At 48.8% G+C, this 21,969-nt stretch overlaps 3 protein-coding genes across 4 annotated transcripts in view; 1 reads left to right on the plus strand and 2 right to left on the minus strand.

Moving 5' to 3' along the window:
- The window catches only part of TECPR1 (tectonin beta-propeller repeat containing 1), a 41,038-nt gene extending 38,338 nt beyond the window's left edge, over positions 1 to 2,700 (plus strand). Inside the window, exons 24-25 of the mRNA XM_006150175.3 lie at positions 1,008 to 1,127; positions 1,317 to 2,700. Of these exons, the coding sequence (XP_006150237.1) occupies positions 1,008 to 1,127; positions 1,317 to 1,430 (234 nt within the window). The 3' untranslated portion in view covers positions 1,431 to 2,700. The remainder of the gene's footprint in view (positions 1 to 1,007; positions 1,128 to 1,316) is intronic.
- A 77-nt stretch (positions 2,701 to 2,777) lies between these two features.
- On the minus strand, positions 2,778 to 6,480 carry BHLHA15 (basic helix-loop-helix family member a15). Of its 2 annotated transcripts, none has more exons than XM_006150173.1 (2): positions 6,383 to 6,480; positions 2,778 to 5,706 (listed from the first exon to the last, which is right to left on the minus strand). In XM_006150173.1, the coding sequence occupies exon 2, from the start codon at positions 5,650 to 5,652 to the stop codon at positions 5,077 to 5,079; it is 576 nt and encodes a 191-aa protein (XP_006150235.1). In that variant the 5' UTR covers positions 5,653 to 5,706; positions 6,383 to 6,480; the 3' UTR covers positions 2,778 to 5,076. The 2 variants fall into 2 exon arrangements, with proteins under 2 accessions (XP_006150235.1, XP_006150236.1); XM_006150174.3 differs by lacking the exon at positions 6,383 to 6,480 and adding an exon at positions 6,116 to 6,276.
- Positions 6,481 to 12,863: 6,383 nt separating this feature from the next.
- LMTK2 (lemur tyrosine kinase 2) overlaps positions 12,864 to 21,969 on the minus strand; it is an 85,659-nt gene continuing 76,553 nt past the window's right edge. The window contains exons 12-14 of the mRNA XM_006150178.3: positions 15,063 to 15,192; positions 13,994 to 14,236; positions 12,864 to 13,033 (exon numbers count right to left, since the gene is read on the minus strand). Of these exons, the coding sequence (XP_006150240.1) occupies positions 13,005 to 13,033; positions 13,994 to 14,236; positions 15,063 to 15,192 (402 nt within the window). The 3' untranslated portion in view covers positions 12,864 to 13,004. The remainder of the gene's footprint in view (positions 13,034 to 13,993; positions 14,237 to 15,062; positions 15,193 to 21,969) is intronic.

Consider the following 21,969-nt stretch of genomic DNA (forward strand, 5'->3'; position numbering starts at 1 on the left):
CCTACACGAGACCTTTGTAACCACTGTGGGAGGCACCTGCCCTGTGGTCAGCCTCAGTGTCTGTCTCTTCCCCCAGGTACCCAAGTTTGGGGGCACCAGCCCCAGATGGCAGAGCCCTACCTGGGCAGAGGGCAGAAGGCAAAGGATAGAGGACAGGGCACTCACGAGAGCTGAGGGCACAGCGCCAAAGCTGGGGTGATGCTCCATGGCGAGACCTGCACTGGGAGTTTCTTCTGGAAGGTTCCACACAGGCCTGTGGTGCAGGAGCTCCCTTGGCAGCTCGTGGCCTGCTCTGGGCATCCCTGACCCGTGTGTCCCCTCAGGCAGGGCTCTCGCCAGTCCCCTTCAGTATGCTGTCGCGGTCACAGATGAGGGAAAGGCTAGGAAAAGGCAGAATCAAGACTGAAGTCTAGAGTGTTCATTCCAGATCCGGATCTCTTTGTATTTGTTTAATAAATTCTTTGTCCTCAGTTTCTAGCTCAGTAAAAGAGGATAGCGATGCCAACCCTGCCCAGCACAATAGGATGATTATGAAGTGCAGGCAAACCCCAGAGTGTGGAAAGGCCAGAGCTGGCTGCGGCCCAGGCCCTCACACTGTGGCTCAGCCAGGGTGCAGAGGGGCCAGGGCCACTGCCAAGACTGATCAGGCCTCCCCAGCTCCTGAAGCTGGTCAAAGCTGGGGCCTGATCTGATCTGGGCCTGGCAGAGCTGGGCTGCACGGGCAGGGTGGGCTTGGGAAGGCCTTTGCATTTGACCCTGGCCGCTTCTCTCCCCAGGGAACCTGTGGTATCGCCAAGGGATCACGCCCAGCTACCCACAGGGCTCCAGCTGGGAGCACGTGTCCAACAATGTGCGCCGAGTGTCCGTGGGGCCTCTGGATCAGGTGTGTGGGGACTCGGAGAGTTGGATACTTGGGCCGCCCTGGTTTCCTCTCTGATCTTCCCCTTCCTGTCCCCAGCAGTGTCACTGCAGCCATGGCTGGGCGCTTCAGTAGGTCTGTGTTCCAGGTCTGGGTTATCGCCGACAAAGTCCAGGGGAGCCACAGCCTGAGTCGGGGAACGGTGTGCCATCGCACGGGTGTGCAGCCCCATGAGCCCAAGGGACAGGGCTGGGACTACGGCATCGGGGTGAGCAGGCCCAGGTGCAGGGGCAGTCGTGTGTGCAAACTGGGCCCCCAGGGCAATGCCAGCTACAGGGCCACAGAGGCCGGACAGTGCAGCTGAGACCTGGCATTGGGGTTGGTAAGAGGCCCCAGGCAGAGCCCATGAGGGTCCTTGAGCCCTGACACCCTGGATGATGCAGCCTTCTCCTTCCAGGGAGGCTGGGACCACATCTCCATCCGGGCTAATGCCACCAGGACAACCTGGAGTACATCCCGGGAGCAGGAGCCCAGTGCCCCACAGGAGACCCATGGCCCCGTCTGCTGCTGAGGACACCTGCGCAGCCGGAGCAGAAACAGTGCCCTGCACGGGATCAAGGTTCACCATCAAGGTTCCCAACACAGCACCACACGTAGGCATCGCCCAGGCCGCCTCAGGAGGGAGCCTGGCCCGAGGTGGCCATTCAGAGGCACTGGCAGAAAGGTCCAGAAATGTGAAATGTGGAGGCTCCTACAAGGGTCCCCAGCCTGCAAGGGACATTGTGAAGGGCAGGACCCCACCTCAACCCTGGCCTCTCCCACCCTTCCTCCCCCTCTGCCTCTTGCCTTGGCCACATGCTGTGAGAATTTCTGAGAGCAGGGCTTGCAGGGTTTAATGTAGGAAGTGAAGGAAGAAGTTGGCAATTGGAAATAAATACTTGAATGGGAGGGGGTGGATGGAGAAGCTGCCCTGTGGCCGGCAGAAGGTGTCCATGTACAGAATTATCATCTCAAACTCCCAGGCAGCCCCTTCCCCAGACATGGTGGGGGGTAGGGGCTCCTTGTACAATACATTGGATCGGGTTGGAGGTTTGGGGGTGCAGCACTCTGGGGTGTCGGCGTGTGCAGGGCCCTGGCAGGGGGAGAGCCCCTGCTGGCCAGCCAGGGGAGGCAGGGAGCACGTGGCCCAGGGGCCCCACTTGCGTCACACTATTGCTGCTTTTTATCCCGTTACACCCATCAGTGAAGTTTCAAGTTTGCTTCCTACAACTGGACACTGCCCAGGAGGTCAGCAGGGCCCAAGTCCTGTCTCTGCTCATTTTGAGACGGAATGGAGGGACTGCCTAGCTTTCCTGGGATTCCCGTCCGTTTCGTCGTCAGGAGGGTCAGCTATGCACTAGGTTCTGTTTTGCTGTCTGGTGTGCGTCACCTGGAAACCAGGAAAGGTCTCCTGTAGGGTTTCCTCCCTCCGGAGTTTGAGACTGGGTATTCCTGAGGTCTCTGGAGGTGGAACCAGGTGTGTCTGGGTGCAGAACTCAGAAGCGTGACGGCCCTGGTGGCTGGTGGCATGCAGGTGACATTGTCCTGTTTACATTTCCGTGTCAGGCTTTCTCTGAGTGGGCATTGTGATTTGTTCCCCACAACAGTGCCCTGTACATTCTCCCGGGACTCGCTGTCCGCAGGTGGCTCTCAGCGAAGCACCCCAAGGGAGTCACTCTGCACTTCCTCCAGGGTGACATGTCCTCTCACTGCTGAGCACCACCTGTTACCTGCTCGGCATCACTGAACTGCCTCTATTCCTCAGATGCTTTATTCAATAAAAACGTATGCCAGAGTGTAAACGGCACGGCATTTTATTAATACGTCACGATGAAGATGGGCAGTTCCCCACGCACGTGTCCACAGGGCAAAAGCGGCAGTTGCTGTGAAATCTTTTATTTCTGTCATATGACCCAGCATCAGTTTCATTCGTACTTTGAAGGGACCATTAGAGAAAATAAAGGCAAATTTGGATCATTGAAGAAACATTGTCACCACAATTATAATGGGGGCGCGGGCTGTGCAGTTCCAGCTGGGGTTTTCCAGTGTCTCCCTGGGTGGATGGGGAGCCTGCCTCCCAGCTCCCCAGGACCCGGTCTCTGAGGGTGGGTGGGGTGCGGCACAGGCAACCAGAGCAGCACAGGTCTGTGACCCACGTTTAGAGGGACTTCTCAGCCATGGTGGCCCGTGCAGGGCCTTGGAAGACAAGCTGGGGTTGGGGTCGAGGTGAGGTTGGAGGGAGCAGATGCCAGCAGTCCCTGCTGGCCTGTCACAGACCTAGCCCCTCACCTCCCATAGCATTTGATACTTCACAGTGGGGTTGGGACCTTTGAGGGTCCTGCATGGTGTGGCCACATGGCATGTAGATCCCCTCCAGCTGCAGGTGAGGGATGGACGATGGCCCTGCTCACCCTCTGGGAGGCAGAAGGGATACAGGTGCCAGTTCAAGTAAGAGCCATGACAGCTGTCCTCCTGCAAGGCGGTCGGTCAGCCCAGCCCCCCTGCTGCCCTGGCCACGGACAGCCATCAACACAGTGTCCTGGACAGCACCCCCACTGGTCCCCTTCTCTGTGCCATTGGACTCAGCTTCTAAGTTTGTTTAGCAAGTCGAGGGCCTCAGCTCAGCGAAACGAGAGTTGCCAGGTCTCTAGCACCCTGCCTGCCCTTGGTGGGGGTCTCCACCATCTTGTGTCCCCATTGGGCATGTCTCCTATAGTAGAGGACCTGGGCTCTACCTGTTCCAACCCTGAGTCATGCCCAGTTATGGCTCCCACTGGTGGGTCACTCTGACAGAGTGGTCCCCAATTGACTATGATGGAGCAACTGCATGGTGGGCCCCCAAGGGCTGGCAGGAACCTCACTTGGTCAAGTTTCATTGAGATGGAATAATGTGCCTGGGGAAGCCCCCCAGAGGGCCTGACCAGGAGAGTACCAGGGAAGTGGCCAAGGCCTGTTCCTCACGGTGGCACCTGCTGCCCTTAATGTGGCCCAGGCAGAGAGACGGGGGAGGGGGTGACACCAGCAGGTCTGGAAACAAAGTGGCCAAGGCTGGCAGAGCCAGTGGGGCGGGAACGCCCCGGCAGAAGGAAGCTGGGCCTGAGGCTGCAGGTAGCTGCCAAGCCACCCAGTCCCTGCCATTAAGGAGCAGCACCAGGAGGGGGAGGGAAGCTCCTGCCACACCCAGGCTTCACCTCACAGAAAGCCAAAGGGCCCCCCACACAAGCAAGGACTCAAGCCTAAAAGTCTGTCAGACTGACTGCCCTTGGCCAACTATATGGTGACCCACGTCAGTGACAGGTGTGACAACAGATAACAAAGTGGGAGCCTGCGGAAGGCCTGCGACAAACCTCCCTGCACAGCCCAGGGCTGGCCAGGATGCCTCAGGCCTGCTCTGGGGACCAGGTGCTCACAGCTCTCCCGGCAAGCACAGAAGGGCAACCCCAGGGACAGCCCCATCTCCAGCTCCAGTTCTGGTCCACAAAGCCACTCAGCACAGGACCCAGGCACCCCCTGCCATCACCTGCTGTTAGCCTCAGCCTGGGCTGCGGTTGCCACACAAACCCCCTCTGGAGAGGGGGCAAAAAGCCCCCTAAGTCCCCTTTAGAAGGAATTCGAGGTCATCCGATTAGGGTTTCTAGCTGCTGAAGATGACGCTTCAACCATCTTGGCTCAGCCACGCTCTCTGAATGGCCTCAGGCTTTTTGTCTGGGACGTCAGTTTACCCCAAGTGAGGAAACACCCCAGGCCCCATCTAGCCCTCCGGCAGGTCCCTCCCCAGGCCTTGGCCTCAGCGATAGCTAGGAAAACTTGTAAGTAAATCTTTTCCTGGAATCTCCCTTTGCCAGGAAGGGAGTCAGGGTGAAGAGAATTTAGTTACGAAGGCTCAGGCCTTTCACTCCTGCTTCGTCCACCAGGTTCAGTGAAAAAGCAGGACCTCAGACCCTTGCCAGGTTTGGACCTCAGGCTGCCTAGAGCCGCGGCCTCATCCAGACCACTCACTTGTCCCTGGGGCCAGGAAAAACCGTTCCAGGGAGGTGGCTCAGTGTTGAGGGAAAATGAATGGAGCCGCGGGGGCCATGTCTGAGGCATCGTCACCAGTCTGGGGCAAGCAGCACGGAAGGGCCAGGGCTAGGGTGTACAGGCTGGGCACCACTGCCACCCCACCCCAGAGCCAGGGACTAGGTGCCCTCTCGGAAGCTGTGGATCTGCGTGGAGTACCTCTGCAGCTGGCCCTGGGGCGGAGCCTCTGTGGCACCAAAAGTACCTCCAGCCACTTGCTGCTGCTGGTAGTGCTGGTAGAGCTTAGGGCCTGGTGATGGGCCAGGGCCCTCCAGGCCGGGGATGCGGCTGCTGGACATGGTCAGAATAGTGGCGGTCAGCGACTTGATATAGTTCTTGGCCAGCGTGAGCGTCTCGATCTTGGAGAGCTTCTTATCTGCGCGCACGTGCGGGATGACCTCGCGCAGGGCCTGGAAAGCGTTGTTGAGCTTGTGCATCCGCTGCCGCTCCCGCTCGTTGCTCTCCAGCCGCCGCTGGACGCTGCTCTCCCGCCGGCAGCCCAGACCTGTGGGCCCTGGCCGTCTGCGCCCACCTTCAGCCCGGCCTCCCGCCGCCCGGGTGGTCCTGCTCCGTAGACCCTTGGCAACGTCTGGCTCAGAGCCTGGCTGGAGCCTGTCAGGTGTGCGCTCCCCTGGGGTGGCCTCTGCGTCCTGCAGAGGTGCCCGGCGCCGTGGGGGCCGGCTCTTGGTCTTCATGGCTCTGGACTGGATGTCTCAGAAGATGGCGACTGGGAGGGGAGGCCTCTGGCACTGAAATCGAGAATACAGGCCACTCTGTGGTCACTCAGCATTGCTGCTCTCCCTGTCAGCCTCCTCGATGGTGACAATGGCCTCGGTAGCCAGTGTCAGTTCACCACTTGTGACCCCAGGGTCTTTCTCATTCATATGCTGAGCTCTGAGCTGACCCACATGCCCTCCACCCATGCTCCTGCTTCTGCTTGACCTCACAGGGACTCCCCAGAGCTTTCCCTGATCTGTGTGCCTTTCTCCTCCCCTCTGGTTGATTCACACTGACCCCCACCTTCCCCTAGCCCCTGCCCCCTGATTGCCTCCTGAGCTTAGGTGACCTTTGACACTTTGCTCAGACCACCCAGAAATGTGTCCCCAACCCTAGCTTAGGGCAGCCCCTCTGTCTAACGCTGTTAGGCCTCCCGTGTACCCAGGGGTAAGCAGCAAATCCGCCACAATGCCAGGACGGATCCAGGGACAAGATCCAGCCAGAATCAGCATAGACGTGGGACAGCTGTGGGAGGTCAGAGGTCCACAGTGGGCAGAGCCCTGCAGCAGCCCCAGTCCCACCACGTGGATAGCCCAAGCTGGGGCTCAGACCCTGGAGTTCCAAACGGTTTTCCTCCTGCCCCGAGCCGGTCCTGACACTAGGTTCCCCTCCCGCAGTCACACCTGGACTCTTCAGCCCCCCGGTTACCTGGGAATCCACAGCCACACGCTCCGAGGCTGCCCACGGGGGACAAGGACACGTCGCTTTAGCCGCCCCGGGCGGGGCCGAGGACGCATGTAAATGAGCCCGCTGGGCGGGACCTGGGCGGGGCCGGCTGTCCCGGGGGAGGGCCTGGGGGTCAGGGTTTGCACCTGCCAGCCAGGCGGACCGGCCTCCTCTGCCCTCCCGACTCCCCCCTTTGGACCAGGCGGCAGCAGAGCCCGGGTCCGCCTCTGCCGCGGGTCTTCCCCGCCTGACACCCTTCCCTGCCCCACCTCTCCCTGACGGGATCCCCCAATCTGCGTTCCCATCCGACAGCCTGTTCTGCCCCTTGATCGCCTCCCGCCTGAAACCCCCACACAACCTCCCTCGGCCCGCCACTTCCTAACGACATGCCCCAATCCGCGTTCCTCCAGAAAGGCTTCCCCATCCCCTCCCTCTACTTCCCGACCCCCAGCCTGCCCCCGCGGAGATCGCCTGCAGTTTGCTTCAAGACCTGGCAGCCCAGTGCGAGGCGGGGAGTCTGGGCCCATTTTGCCGAAGGGTAGACTAAAGCTTGTTTGAGTGCCCAGGAACCGCACCTGTTCGCGCACAGGACCTTGGAGTTAGGCTCACGTGGAGCCAAAGCCGCAGGAGAATTCGTGGAAAAGCTACTCTGCAATACTAGCATCTTAAAGGGATAGCGGCAACACCCTTGAAAAGCAAGGGCCCAGGTCTCTCCCCTCTGACCCCTACCCCATTTTCAAAGTTCCTGGTGAACTGTGCAGCGCCTAAGCGCTTGGGACACACACTGAGAACCTCTCCCCACTTGGGGGGGGGGCGGTGAGGGGCAGAGTGCTGCCAGGTGTGGGCGAGGGCCTCTAGGCAGTTCTTACTGGTTAGTAGGAAGAGACTGGTTAACTATCCCTTTTAGGTCTCCAGAGGTGGGAAAAAGGCATTCTGGGCTTAACACTGGCAATCCACCTGCCTCTTTATACTACTGGCTCACTTCCTGCCTCGGTTCCCTCACTAGTTACAGAAGCATCAAGGGGTGTTAAATTGGGCCAGCTGGTGGCACGGTCATTAAGGTGGCTGGATCCCACATGGGCCAGTCTGCAGTTGGAGTTCCAGACCCAGTGGCTTGAAAAACATGCTGCCTGAAGATACAAACAAACAAACAAAAACGGTAAGTGCTGGAGGAGATGTGGTGGAAGGGGAACACTGCTACACTGTGGGTGGGAATGTAAATTGGTCCAGCCACTGTAGAGAACAATATGGAGGTTCCTCAAAGACCTTCAAATGAAACTACCATATGATCCAGCAATTCCACTCCTGGGTATCTACCCAAAGGACAGGAGAGCACTCAGTCGGAAAAACACTTGCACAACTATATCCATTGCAGCATTAGTCACAATTGCTAAGACCTGGGACCAACCCAAATGTCCACAAACAGATGAATGGATTGAAAAAGTGTGGCACAAATGGTCCATGGAATATTATTCAGCCATAAATAATAAGGCCCTGGAATTTGATAGCAAGTGGACGAATACGGAAGATCTGTTGCTGAGTGAAGCAAGTCAGGCTATGAGACATTGTATGTCTCCACTTAACATATACCAACTGTCTGCACTCTATGGTAGAGATGGAAAGACTGGAGGACATAAAAGCATTAAAATTTGTTATGGACACTAGAGACAGAGTGGGAAGAGTGTGGGAGGGGAAGAGCATAGGAAAGGAAATTTGGGGAAAAAGATAGTTAAGACACTTGTGGGACACAGATACGATTTATTATCTGTTGATGAGAATGTGTATAGTATTCTCAACTGGGCTGGACTGAGGTGTATATCATACTGGGTAAAGTCTCTTTACAATCTAAGTGTATAGTGATTGAATGCATGAAATAATAATAATAAATAAAAAACAATAAAAGAAAAAAAATCATGCTGCCTGTGCATTTGCCTGGGAGCTTAAAATCCCCAGAGGACAATGGAAAAAAGGGGATTGTGATGTGGCTATGTCCTCCTAGGGGGTGATGTCTCTCTCTCTCTCTCTCTGAAGAGTGCACATGCCTTGCAGCAAGATTTTTTAAAAATCAAAAATAAATTTAAAACATTTAAAAGGTGTTAAATTAGCATTTTGCTCAGGGATCATTGGGAGTTGATGGGATGCTAGGAGTATGGTGCCAGAGTCTTTTTTTTTTTTTTTGGAGAGGTTTTTGCTATAGGGCACGTGTGCTCGCCAGACAGAGAGAGACATAGAGACAGAAAGCGAGAAATCACCCCCCAGGGGGGATGGTCACACCGCAATCCCTTCTCCTCCATTCTCCTCTCGGGATCTTGGGCATGCACGCACACGTGTCCAGTGTGAGTTTTAAGCCACCGGGTCCAGGACGTGAACCGCGGTCGACTATGTGGGAGTCCAGTGACATAGCCATTACGCTAACTGCTGGTTCCCTGGTGGCAGAGTCTTTAGGTGGGTTATGGCAGTGGCTTCACAACCACAGGACCAGTAGGCTGGGATACACAATAAAAACACTAGGAACATTCACATGGTCCATCTTGGACATCCCTCAGAGTTTAACTGGGAGCACAGAAAGGTTAGTTTTGAGCTGACAGCAGCCTCTTGGCTTAGAGCACCTTGAGGCTGGGTCAAATGCAGACTTCAGAAATGAAAATACTTCTGCAATTCGTCTGTAAGCGCCAAGGCTTCTAACTATTGATACACTGAGGCAACACAAACTCATCGAGCTTGGTTTCATACTAAAGTGACTGGACACAACTTTGTGTTCTCAGGAGCCTGGAGAATTTAGGTCTGTCATGAAGGGCACCCAATTTCCAATGACAGGGCAGTGTCCCAGGACTGCAGGCACCCACCCTCGCCTTTACATGGTGTAACAAATATAGAATAAATGCAGCAACAGAGTTTATAAATATATAACTATATTTATTTTGAATATTAAATAGTTTTTAAATTACAAGCAATTTCTTGAATCACACTATGCATCAATATACAGTAAAAATCTTACAATTTAAAAATGTACACAATTTAAACTGAAAGTTCATTAACTGTTATGTTGCCGTGAACCTTTCGACTGTGTTAAAGTACAGTAGGGAGACCTGATAAGTGTGACTGCCCATAGGTCCTCGTCTGCAGAGGGAACTGAACAGTGGATACACCATCGGATCCACTATCAAGATCCAGCCATGTCTGTGCAAACTTGAGCAATGCCAATGGCACATGCTCGAGCCACTCACAAGTGGTCTCAACAGGTTGTTGGTAGTTCAATACTGTTAACGCATCTTTAAGAATTTATTTATACACTGAAGAGAATTCTGGTTTTAACAATCCAGACTTGAGCCAACCCCATTACTACTTAGAAATATTGTTTTCGAGTTTAAGTCTGGAGTAACTGTGTAGACTCATTTTTATTTTAAGGTTACTTCTCATAAGGCTAACATTTCAAAACTGCTGTAACTGAAGCCCAGCATTTGGAGTGTAACACTTGGTTCGCTTCTGGATTTTCAGATGACAGGCTGAGTAGAGCAAAACTAAGAGCTGCCTCCCTTCTGCCTGGGCCCTCAGGACAGACATGCAATAGGTCATTAGCTCTACAAATACCCTATGGGAAATATGAATAAAAGGAAGGAGTTCTGAAAGGTGTTTAACACGGCAGCAAGACATACAAAGACTTTTCTTAGATAAACCCATTTCTATATAAACAATCGCACCTGTACATTTAAAAATAGAATGAATGTTCTGTTTTCAATTCAGCTCAGCTGAGCTTTCACCCTTAAGATGAATGGCTTCTTACCCAGACACCCAGTCTAAGTCACAAGGATCTAGAGAGCATTTCTTCTATATTTTTCTGGTATATGACAGGGTCTTTTGATAACACAAATTAGCATCTAGCTAGGAAGGAAATGAAGGTTAGATTATTTTTATTATACCTTTAAAATACACAAATTCCACCAAAGAAAGACTAATTAAAATCTGACAGATTCTGGATTGCTACCAAAAGGAGGCCAGCAATGATAATTGTTAACCAGGTGTTATAAACCGCCCACATATCACCTAGAGAATGCCACTGATTTATTTCGTTTCATAACTTATTGGAACAAGTATGTTTTGAAAGCCCACTATCAGTAACCAACTTATTTGTGGAAAAGAAAAAAAATCTGAATCAAAACAACAAAGCACATGCTGACATTTCAAAACTGGGCTGAAAATTTTAATCTACTTAATTGAATTTCCTGTGTATTGCTTGAGATTTCAAAAGAACATGTTAAACTCACGTTTATTATAAATATAAAATCTTCCCTTCCATGCAACACCACAGTAGGATCTACTATTCCTCCCCCCCCAACTCCATGTATAAAATGTTTGGCAATTATGAGAGTGATACAGATGTAAAATAAATAAAAATGGGAATTGTTAAAATCTGCTTAATCATAGTGAAATATGTACAGCCCTCAAAAATCGATATATTTCTCCTAGGCTGACCATATAAGTATGTATACTCTATGGATCTCTCTATGGATCTGCTTAATTTTCGTTATTAACTGTGAATCCCTGAAACCTCTAATTTGAGGAAAAATAAAAATACTAGTATAATTGCTTCTCATTTCTCTCTCAACCAAGACTGGTAGTTAGATGTAAAAATTCAGAAAACTCAGAAGTCTCCATAGCATAGAAATTCAGAGTTACGACAATTTTGGCAAAATTATCTAATGCCCTGTTCATTTTTTAAAAATACACAACCACAAGACCCCATGCTTTGTGTGAGCCTAGGAGTGCTCAAGGTTAAGGGACTCTTTCTCCATTCTGAATTTTCTTGCTTTGGAAAGTTATTGCTTAGTATAAAGAATGAGTGGAGCGAGCCAGAACTGATAATGAAGGTCATACTTTACCACACGAAATCTAGTCAATGTCCACACTTGCATTTGCACTAGGACCCGAGTCACTCTGATCTGCAGCCTGGAGAGTTGTCCCAGTGTCCCGCTGGGCTCTGGAAAGTGTGTCAGCACCGGAAAACATCTGGATTTGTGAAGGGCCTGTGTGAGGGGACCATAGGCTGAGGACCCACCCAGGGCCTGCAGTGCCTCTCTCAGCTCAGCGCTGTTGCTGCACCAGCCGAAGCAGAACTCCAGGTTGGCGGCATGAGGTCAGCTTGGCACGGTGAACACCGAGTCCTGCCAACAGCATGAAGCAGCACTGGAAATGCTCATTCCCTTTTAAAGCCAGAAGAGAGTTTGGTGCTGGATGCAGAAGGGAAGGAGCTGTGAAGGGTGACAGCCAGCAGAATCCCCAAGGTCCCAACCAGGAGGGTGTGTTGGCCACCGAGATGCAGCTGCTGTCCCTCGTCCGCTCCTCGAAGCTGCAGGATGTTGTGGATCTCCTGGGTTATTAAGAGATCAGCCACACTGGGACACAACTTGGAGGGCCCTCGAGGGGGAAAAGTCAGCTCAGGAGATTTTTCAAAAGCCCGAATCAACCAGACCTGAAGTGTACAAAGAGTTAACTCAAACCATCCTCAACAGCCAGAGCCCTCTGTGATACTACTTCTGGCTTCGTGTAGAAGGACTTGCCAGAACACCAGAGCCACAGGGCAGCTGGGTCTCAAAATGAGCAGAAGGGCCACTCTGATGGTCTGAGGGGAAGTGGCACAGTGGCCATGCTCTGTTTGTAGCTGCCTGACCTGCCACGCCAGAATGTCTCCAGGGAGGGGCCCGGGGATCTGGGCACTATAACCCAAATTGACAGGGGCATGCCACCTGTCAATTTTTACCAAAAGTGTTTAAAAATAATTAAGGGGCAGTAGGAGAAATGCAGAGAAGCTGCAAGACCCTTCAGCTCCTCAGAGAAAAGCCTCATTTGCTGCAGGGTTGGAAACCACCTTAGAGAGGAGAGACAAAAATGTGTTCGAGTCAATCAACAAAACGGCAATATTTTTGGACTCATCAAAAATATTTCCTGTAAGAACATAAAACACTAACATTCAGAACCATTTATCAAAAAGTACCCTATGTGCAATTCCCACAATTCTAGAGACGGCATGACACTCAAAATATGGAAGCTTTACAAGTACCATGCAGAGCAAACGAACCATAAAACAGAAGAAAATCAAACTAGTGGACAGCACCAGCTTGACCTGCCTTATTTTCCTTGAATAATTTAAGATTCTGTACAATACCAGGGACTCGTAGAACATTTATCCACAGTGCAATTACAGAGAGCAATTAGTGATTTCTTGAGAAATAATAAATATGGCTCACTCATGACCACTCCCCTTGGGCATCCTCCATGGCACCCTTGCAGAGACCGGGACTACAAGTGTGGACACAGAGATCACCTACAGAGAAGAGATGCCCTGGTGAAGACAGCTCCACACACAGAAGCGGTGTCTTCGCCTCCACAGGGTCACAGAGCGTGAGCACTTCAAGCGTGTGAGAGTGGCCGCAGGTGTGGCTAGCGGCATCGAATGCAGCTCGGGACCGTCTCCCTCGTCATCTCCTGATTCTTTCTCCCAATCTCAGGCCAGCAAATACTGAGTGGATGTTGCTGCTTGGGCTGAAAGTGCAGGAACGCCGCTCTGGGGAGCAGCCCAGACCTGAGGGAGTGTGTCAGCAGCCACCTAATCTTTCTCTCCATCTTCACTGCTTCCTATTTGGGAGAGAACAAGGAACAGAACAAAGTTGGGTTCTTAAAACGATCAACACAAAGAACAATCTGGAGAGGATCTGCTATGTATGCAGAAAAAGGAACTGAAGCCAGTGTCTGGATACTTGACACCTGCCTGGGCTGCCCTTTCTCTTCCCTTTAAAGTAACACCTGTCAGACTCTCCCACAAACACATCTGCTGAGCTCACACGTCAGCTCAGTGTTAACACGTGGGGCACAGAAGAAAACTAGCTCTGAGCCACATCTGCCCTCTGATGGATCGTTAGGTAATGGGCATTATCTAATCGGCCTAAATGAAACAGAACAAACACAAATAAACGCTCTTTATGTTTTAAAATTTATTATTTGATCTGTAAACTTTAAATCAAGAAATGTACCTATTAACATTTGTCTTCCAATCAAGTTCTGGGGAAGGGAGGATCCATGTGCTCAGGTCTTACCACTTCAAACGTGCCCCTGCCCACGAACTCCCCCTAGGTGCTTGGGTATTACATGAAGACCAAGACTTAATGGCAAAACCAATATTCCCAGGGGGAGAGCCACAGTGCACTGGGCTCAATTCCAAAGTCCTGGTCAAGGGTGCTTAAGAATGAGGCCTTCTAGAGAGCTGCTTCCCTCTGACAAAGAAGTAGAGAAACAGAGGAAGGGGGATCCAGAGCAGAGGAGGAGTAGGAGAAGGAAGGAAGGCGGAGCACCTGAGACTCTCCAGTGACCCAGGCTGCCCAGGGGCAGGTAATGAGCCTGCAGGTGATGGAGGGCTAAAAGCAGCGATGTGGCTTGAACACACTGTGTGGATTGCGGATTATGAAAAAAACTTCACAAGTCACTCAACAAATGCCAAGGAAGCATCCCATTACCATGCCTTCAAGTCAGGCAGGGAAGGTCCCTGAGGCTAAGACACCCCTATCTCCACCCGCAACCAGGTCCTGTGGGGCCTCTCACCTCCCTGCTCGATGTCCGAGTCGGTGAGGTGTGTGAGGGAGAAACTGGCAATGTTGGCAGGAGAGATGGAGAAGCGGGAGTATGGTGCCGTGTGTGGCCAGCTCTGCTCTGCACTCCGGGGTGGCGGTGGTGGAGAGAAATACTTGGATGTCTGAAGAGAAGGCTTGGATCCAAGAAGGTTGCTTGTTGTCTTTGCCATAAAAGGATCTGGGGAGAAGTCATCATCCCATTCAAAGCCTCCACCTATAAATTAAAAAAAAAAAAAAACAAAAAACCCTCCCTTTATCATTTTCGATAAGGAGAGGGAACATGTGAAAGCACAGGTGTGCTCTGCACATCAAAGCCAGATGGCAGGGCCACTTGCAAGTTGCCACAAGGGGTCATTTAAAGCAACATGAGAAGAAGTTATCTTCAGAAAAAATGTTGACACTGTTCAAAGTTTCTTCTTTTTTTTTTTTAAAGAGAGATTTTTTGCTATAAAGCATGTGTGCTTGCCGAGACAGAGAGACAGAAAGTGAGAAATCACCTCCCGGGGGAGATGACCACACCCACACACTCGCCCAGCATAAGTTTTAAGCCTCTGGGTCCAGGATTCAAACATTCCATTCAAAGGCTCCCCCCTTAAAATAAAAAAAAAAAAAAACAAAAAACCCTCCCTTTATCATTTTCGATAAGGAGAGGGAACATGTGAAAGCACAGGTGTGCTCTGCACATCAAAGCCAGATGGCAGGGCCACTTGCAAGTTGCCACAAGGGGTCATTTAAAGCAACATGAGAAGAAGTTATCTTCAGAAAAAATGTTGACACTGTTCAAAGTTTCTTCTTTTTTTTTTTTAAAGAGAGATTTTTTGCTATAAAGCATGTGTGCTTGCCGAGACAGAGAGACAGAAAGTGAGAAATCACCTCCCGGGGGAGATGACCACACCCACACACTCGCCCAGCATAAGTTTTAAGCCTCTGGGTCCAGGATTCAAACCGCAGTCGACCATGTGGGAGTCCAGTGATATAACCATTACATCATCTGCTGGTCCCCAAAGTTTCTTCCGAAACTACTCAGTGAAGTAAAGTACCTTCTTCGTCCGTGGAGCTCTCTGAGTGTAGACACCGGCCCAGGTATGGAGACCCCGTGGCTGGTGCTGGGCCGCTCAGCTCAGGACCACGTGCTTCTCCACAATGCCCCAGCTCTTTGGTAGGGGTCTCCTGCAAAGCCAAATAGAGATTCCTGTCAGGAGGACTGGGGTCCCAACAGAGTGAGGGGAATCTCGCTGCCTTCTGTCCTCTGTCCTCCATGGCTTGGCTTAACATAGGCAGAGGCACAGGAAGGGTGCAGCCTAGTGCTGGAACTAAGCTCCAAGTGTCATCTGAAAGACTGAAAAGAGGAGGCCCAAGGGACTGAAGCTGCAAGTACCAGGGACATCACAGAGGGGCAGGAGCTCATAAAAGTGACCCTATAAAGTTGGTGAGAAGCTCCGACACTTACCCAAGCTGTGCACAGATCTAACCCTAAATAACACAGAGAAGCACTGAAAAGGGAACTATGGGAGGGGAGAGCCACCAAGTTCTGGCCTGATCGGTGCAAATAGCCAAGCAAAGGCTTCAAAAGGGGAACTTACACTGAAACCACAAGCCACAGAATGTTGGCTGGAGCTTGTGGCCTTAACCCAACCAGGTCAAGGTATACTAAGGAAAAAATACCAGCATTCTCCACAGAATTTAAATAAGGCACAGAATCTTATAACATGACATAAAAATACAAAATCTAAAACACCATAGCAGACAACCAGGAAAACCTCAATTCACAGAGGATTAGACAAGCAACAGATAGCAATGCTAAAATCACACAGATGTTAACATTATTTGAAAAAGACTATTATTAAAATGCTTCTACAAGTTAAGGGCAAATGCTCTTAAAATGAACAGAAATATAGGTGCTCTCAGCAAAAGAATAGGTGATAAAAAGAATGATAAAATGCAAATTTCAGGGTGGGAAAAATATAGTAACTGAAAATCTGAAACTCACATTTTGGCTCAACAGCAGAATGAAGATGACACAGGAAAGTCAGTGAACTTGAAGATGGAAAAAAAAAGGACAAAAAAGAACAGAGCCTGAGGACACGTGGGATAATGCCAAAAGGCCTGACACTGTAGTCCCAAGAGAAGAGAGAAAGTGTGGTATAGAAAAACTATGGGAAGAAATAATGACTGAAAGCTTCTCAAATTTGGTAGAAACATAAAACTACAGATTAAAGAAGTTCAGCAAGGGCCAGCAGGTGGTGTGGTGGTTAAGGCACTGAACTCCCACATGACTGGCTACAAGTTCGAGTCCTGAACCTGGTGGTTTGCTTTCTTGCTTTCCCAATCTCTCTCTCTCTCTCTCTCTGTCTCTGGTGAGTGCAAGTGCCCTTTAGCAAATAATAATAATTGTGATTATAAATAAAAATAAATAATTCTTAAAAAAAAAAAAAAAGGAGTTGGGACCAGCAGACGGTGTAATGGCTATGTCACTGGACTCCCATGTAGTATACTGCGGTTCAAGTCCCGGACTCGGTAGCTTAAACTCATGCTGGGTACGTGTACATACGTGCCCAAGGTCCCAAGGAGAATGGAGAAGGGACTGTGGCATGGACATTCCCCCCGGGGGATGATTTCTCACTTTCTGTCTCTCTGGCGAGTGCATGCACCCTATAGTAAAAACCTCTCCAAAAAAAAAAAAAAGCTCAGCAAATTTTAAATGGGATTAAACACAGGAATCCATGCCAAAATACATCATAACCAAACTGCTGAAAGCCAAAGACAAAGGAAAAAGTCTTGAAATCAGTCAGAGACAAAGTTATATTACTTATAGGGGAATGATAATCTCATGAGAAACCATGTAGGTCAGAGGAATGGATACTTGAATACTAAAAGAAAATAACTGTCAATTCCATATTCAAAAAAATTCTTCAGAGATGAGTGTAAAATATAGTCTCAGGTGGAGAAAAACTAAGAAAATTTGTTGCCAACTGATTTGCTATAAAAAAGACATTGGGGGACCAGCAGGCGGCATGGTGGTTAAGGTACTGGACACTTTCCAATGGCCGACCATGGTTTGAGTCCCAGACCTGGTGGCTTGTGTTATCATTTTCTCTCTCTCTCTCTGGTCAAACTTAAAAAGTGAACGAATAAATAAAATAAAATAAATAATTCTTTAAAACAAAAATAAGAGGGACCAGCAGTTAGTGTAATGGCTATGTCGCTGGACTCCCACGTAGTCGACCACGGTTCGCATCCTGGACCCGGTAGCTTAAAACTCATGCCAGGCGCGTGTGCGTGTGTGCCCAAGATCCCAAGAGGGGAATGGAGAAGGGATTGCGGCGTGGCCATCCCCCCTGGGGGGTGATTTCTTGCTTTCTGTCTCTCTGTCTCTGTCTGTCTGGTGAGCGCACGCACCCTATCGCAAAAACCTCTCCAAAAAAAAACCCCAAAAAAACAAAAAAACAAAAATAAGAGACATTGGGGCCAGTAGGTGATATGGTGGTAAACGTGCTGGACTCCAACATGGCCAACTATGGTTTGAGTCCTTGCTTTCTCACTTTCCCTCTCTCTCTCTGGTGAGTGCACATGTGCTATAGCAAAATTTAAAAATTATAATAAATTAAATAATTCTTTTAAAAAGAGACAAACAAGAAAAGAATCACTCAGTCAACTTCTTTAATTAGAAGAGAATTAAAAAAAAAAAAAAGAAGAGAATTGAAGGGCTGGCTAGTAGTGTGGTAGCTAAGGTGCTGAACTTCCACATGGCTGATAGCAGTTCAAGTCCTGAACCTAGTAGCTTGCTTTCTCACTTTCCCTTCTCTCTCTCTCTCTGACTATCCTGGTCAATTAAAAAAATAATAATAATAAATAAAATTAAATGATAATTCTAATGAAAAAAAGAGAGATACCAGAAGGAAACCTGGAATACTCAATAATGAAAAAGAAAAATAGAAGTAGTAACTATCTGGGTAAATATTAATATTGAAAAAAAAAAGATACAAACATTAGTCAAAAAATTTCCCTATAGCGGGAACTAGCAGTTAGCGTAATGGCTATGTCGCTGGACTCCCACGTAGTCGACCGCGGTTCGCGTCCCAGACCCGGTAGCTTAAAACTCACGCTGGGCATGTGTGCATGTGTGCCCAAGATCCCGAGAGGAGAATGGAGGAGAAGGGACTACGGTGTGACCATCTCCCCTGGGGGGGTGATTTCTCGCTTTCTGTCTCTCTGTCTCTCTCTGTCTGTCTGGCTAGCGCACGCGCCCTATAGCAAAAACTTCTCAAAAAAAAAAAAAAATTCCCTATAGTGAAAACCTCTCCAAAGAAAAAGAAAAAAAAAATTTAAAGGAGTCATATGAATAGTAGACAAAGGATTAAAGAAGACAGTACATAAGGATAAGAAATCAGTTCACCAAGAAGATATAACTATTTTAAATGTATTATAATACATGTACCCAGCAAAGCTGTAAGATAAATGAAGGAAAAATCAACAGAAATAAAGAGAACTATGTAAATCTACAATTCCAGTTGAAGACTTCAACATTTTTCTCAAACAAACAAAAAATCATGGGAGGAGCCCCAGAATGTTTATTCCTTAAAAGCTGGAGGACTTCCAAAAACGGAAACTATGACTCAAGGTGGCCTTACGGGCACTGGCCTAACACAGAGCCCCCACACAACAGATACTGACCAGACCTGTGAGGAACACAATTGGGCACCACGCTTGTGTACACAGTAACTGAAGGGACCGAAGGGCAAGCAAGTGCCATGTGAACTGTAGGTCATTACCAACTATTTTTGCCTTGAGAACACTGTATCCAGGAAAGACAGTGTGAGAACTGAAAGTCAAACCTGATTCCAGGCTGCAGGTTTTAAAGGCCCATGTGAGAGGCTGCAAGGCTGAGTGGTGAAAAGTTCGGCACTATTGCCAGCAGACCTGGGTCAGTCCTGGAGCCGCTACTCACTGGGGTTGTACCCTGTGCCAGGTGCTAACTTCTCTGAACTTCAGGGTCCTCTCTGGGAAGACAGGTGACAGCCACCCCTGAGATGGCCCAAAAAACTAATTTTAGATCATCAGAAAGATTTTTCAGGGTTTTATTCAGGTTGCTATGGTTTGAATATGATTTCCCAAAATTCATGTGTTAAGTTTCTTGAACCACGGTGAAAGTATGAAGAGGGCAAGAACTCTGAGTGATGAACAGGATTGGAGAAGGTTATCAGGGTGAGATCTGTCAGGTTTATAGGGAGAGGGAATGAGACTGTGGTAGAGACACGTGGACACAGATACGCTCACTTCGTATGTGCTCTGCCCTCCATTATGTTTTCTACCACCAGGAAGGCCCTCATCAGATGCGGTCCCTGGACCTCCAAACCATAAACTGAATAAATTTTTAGTCTTTTAAATTACCCCAACTTAGGCATTTCTGTTATTAACAGAATGGGCCAGATCACTGACCTTAACCCACTTTCTGACTTTCTCTCTGACATTAACCTTTTGGTCAAAGTCTCCCATCAAGTGTCTTATCACTGATCCTGTAACTAGAATGCCCTATCATGAGTCTTAATCTTCTGCAGTTCTGTCCTGTCTTCTAAAGCTGGCAAAACAAAACATTCTCCATAAAGAAGTGCACAGGAGCCCAGCCTGAGCCCAGCCCGAGCCCAGCTCTTCGCGTCAGAGGGTTGTGTCCATGCCACTCCCCAAAGCAGATTCCCAGACTGAGACACAGAGGTTGTCTTCCCTAGGCCCTGGCCCACACTGCTCACTGAACACTGTTCCATCCCACTTGTTGACGGCCCCCATCAATGGTCACATGTGACTACAATTCAAGTTTCCAGGGATGGTGAAGAAAGAGATTATTTGAATGCCTTTGTAATAAAACACACTACCTAGGGGTCAGATGGTCACTTTTCCTTCTAAGTTGAAAACAACACCTTCTCTAAGGTTCCCTTTGTTCACAGGCTCTTGAGTTCAGGTGTGGGTGAAACCCATGGGGGAATGGAATCAGAAAGGTTGGCCTCGCACAGATTCAGATTCAAGAGGCCAGCTGAGCCCAACAGGCTCTTTTTCTCTTTTTAAAATATTCACCTCCTCCAGTAAATACTGTTGTTCAAATGTGAGTGTTTTAATGAGTTTTTAAGAAACATGATAGAAACAAAAATGAACAGAACATAGAGGAACCACAAAGCATAAAGTGACATGTAACAGAAAGGAAGCAGCAGCTCCCAAGGGGAGGAGGTGGAACAGCCCAGGGGACCCATCACAGTTGGGGGTTCAAGAGGGATGTGCTGGACAAAGGCTGATAAACCGAGTTTTGATTCTAAGACGCAAATGAATAAAAGAGGGCAAGCAACATGAAGACACCAGGAATTCCCACACTTTCTGGAATAGGATGAAACCCCATTCCCACATCCCATAATGATCTTTACTTACAATCCAGCTGATCTGAGAAACAAGTTTCAGGACTAGTAAAAGACTAGTAAACAAAGGCCATTAAGAGAAAAAAAAAAAAAAAAGAGAGAGAGAATGTTAGAGACAGAGAGAGAGAGAGAGAGAGAGGAGAGAGAGAGAAAAGAAGAAAGAGAGAAAAAGAATAAAAATATAAACAAAAAACCAAAAAATTTATGTTTTTTAAAAAAGCAAAAAATAAAATCACTAGTTTTTTGCAGCAATGGCCCTGCCCCTGCCCTTGTCTCTCCTAGAGAGGAGTTGGAAAGGGGATTATTAGCAAGATAAAGGAGGTTCTGAAAGCCAAGAAAATACCTTAAAAACATTTAAAAAGGAAAAATTACAAAAAAACGAGAAGACAGAGCTATTGAGAAGGATAGAGGAGTTCCCTACAACTCGAGTTTGGGGGTTGGAAGGTTAATTATCAGAAGAAAATATTCATTTCTCTTTTCCACTGATACCACTAGTTCTCAGCAGCAATGGAGCAGTCTTCTTCTGAAGGCCTGCTCCTGCCTCTTGCTTCTCCACTCAAGTTTGGGGGCTGGAGGCTGAATAATCATTAGAAAATTCTTCATTTTTCTTTTTCCCTGAAATCACTAGTTCTCAGCAGCAATGGAGGCATCTTCTTCTTTTCTTTTTAAATAAAAACTTTAATTTTATTTTAGTCAAAAATATTAAATGTTCTAACTATAAACTGCTCTACTTTTTCCTTTAATTGCAAGAGGGCATGTATACTTGCCAGAGAAAGCGAGAAGACCCACAATGGGTGTGGTCTTGTTGCAATTCTTTTTTTTTTTCTCCCATATTTCCATCCATCAGGATTTTGAGCATGCACATAAACGTGCTCAGCGTTTTTTAAACCATCAAAGTATGGATTCAAACCCTTGTTGGCCATGTTAGATGTGCTCCTGTGCACAGTGCTTAACTGCTCACTATGGGGTCAGTCCATAAACTGTTCCTTTTTTTCCCCCAAGACTTATTTAACTTTATTAATTATTATTATTATTATTTTAAAATTTCTAAAGGGCATGCGTGCTCATCAGAGAGACACAAAGAGCAAGAGAGAGAGGAAAAGGGAAAGCAAGCCACCAGGTCCAGCACTCGAACCACAGTTGGCCATGTGGGAGTCCAGCGCTTAAACCACCATGCCACCTGCCGGCCCCAAACTGTTTCATTTTTAAAGGAGCCTAAGTCAGTGCCCGATTAGCAGTCCCCACTAAGCTGTCTGCTCCCAAGCAGGGAAAGTAGATAGGGTCAGGAATACAGACCCCCCTGTGTCTGTGCATCAAACCCTCCAGACAGAAGTTTCTAAGGGGTTCTGGCTATTAGCTTGTCCCAGAACCACACCCCAGTTTAAGGCTTGTACTCAAGAGGTGGGTACTGTTGCCTCCTCGTTTTATTCTAAAAATTCGGTCTGTACAGGGTAACTAACTTCAGTGGGACTCTCTTAGGAGATCCAGGAAGAGCATCAGGTTTCCTTCCCTTCATTTAATATAAATTCCTTGCCAAGCTACATGT

Source organism: Tupaia chinensis, unplaced genomic scaffold (genome assembly GCF_000334495.1).
Source record: "Tupaia chinensis unplaced genomic scaffold, TupChi_1.0 Scaffold000279_1, whole genome shotgun sequence".
In the NCBI taxonomy this organism is placed as follows: Eukaryota; Metazoa; Chordata; class Mammalia; order Scandentia; family Tupaiidae; genus Tupaia; species Tupaia belangeri.

Bases quoted from the DNA above. Each gene is read 5' to 3' on its own strand.
- BHLHA15 (XM_006150173.1), bottom strand. From the start codon at position 5,652: ATGAAGACCAAGAGCCGGCCCCCACGGCGCCGGGCACCTCTGCAGGAC.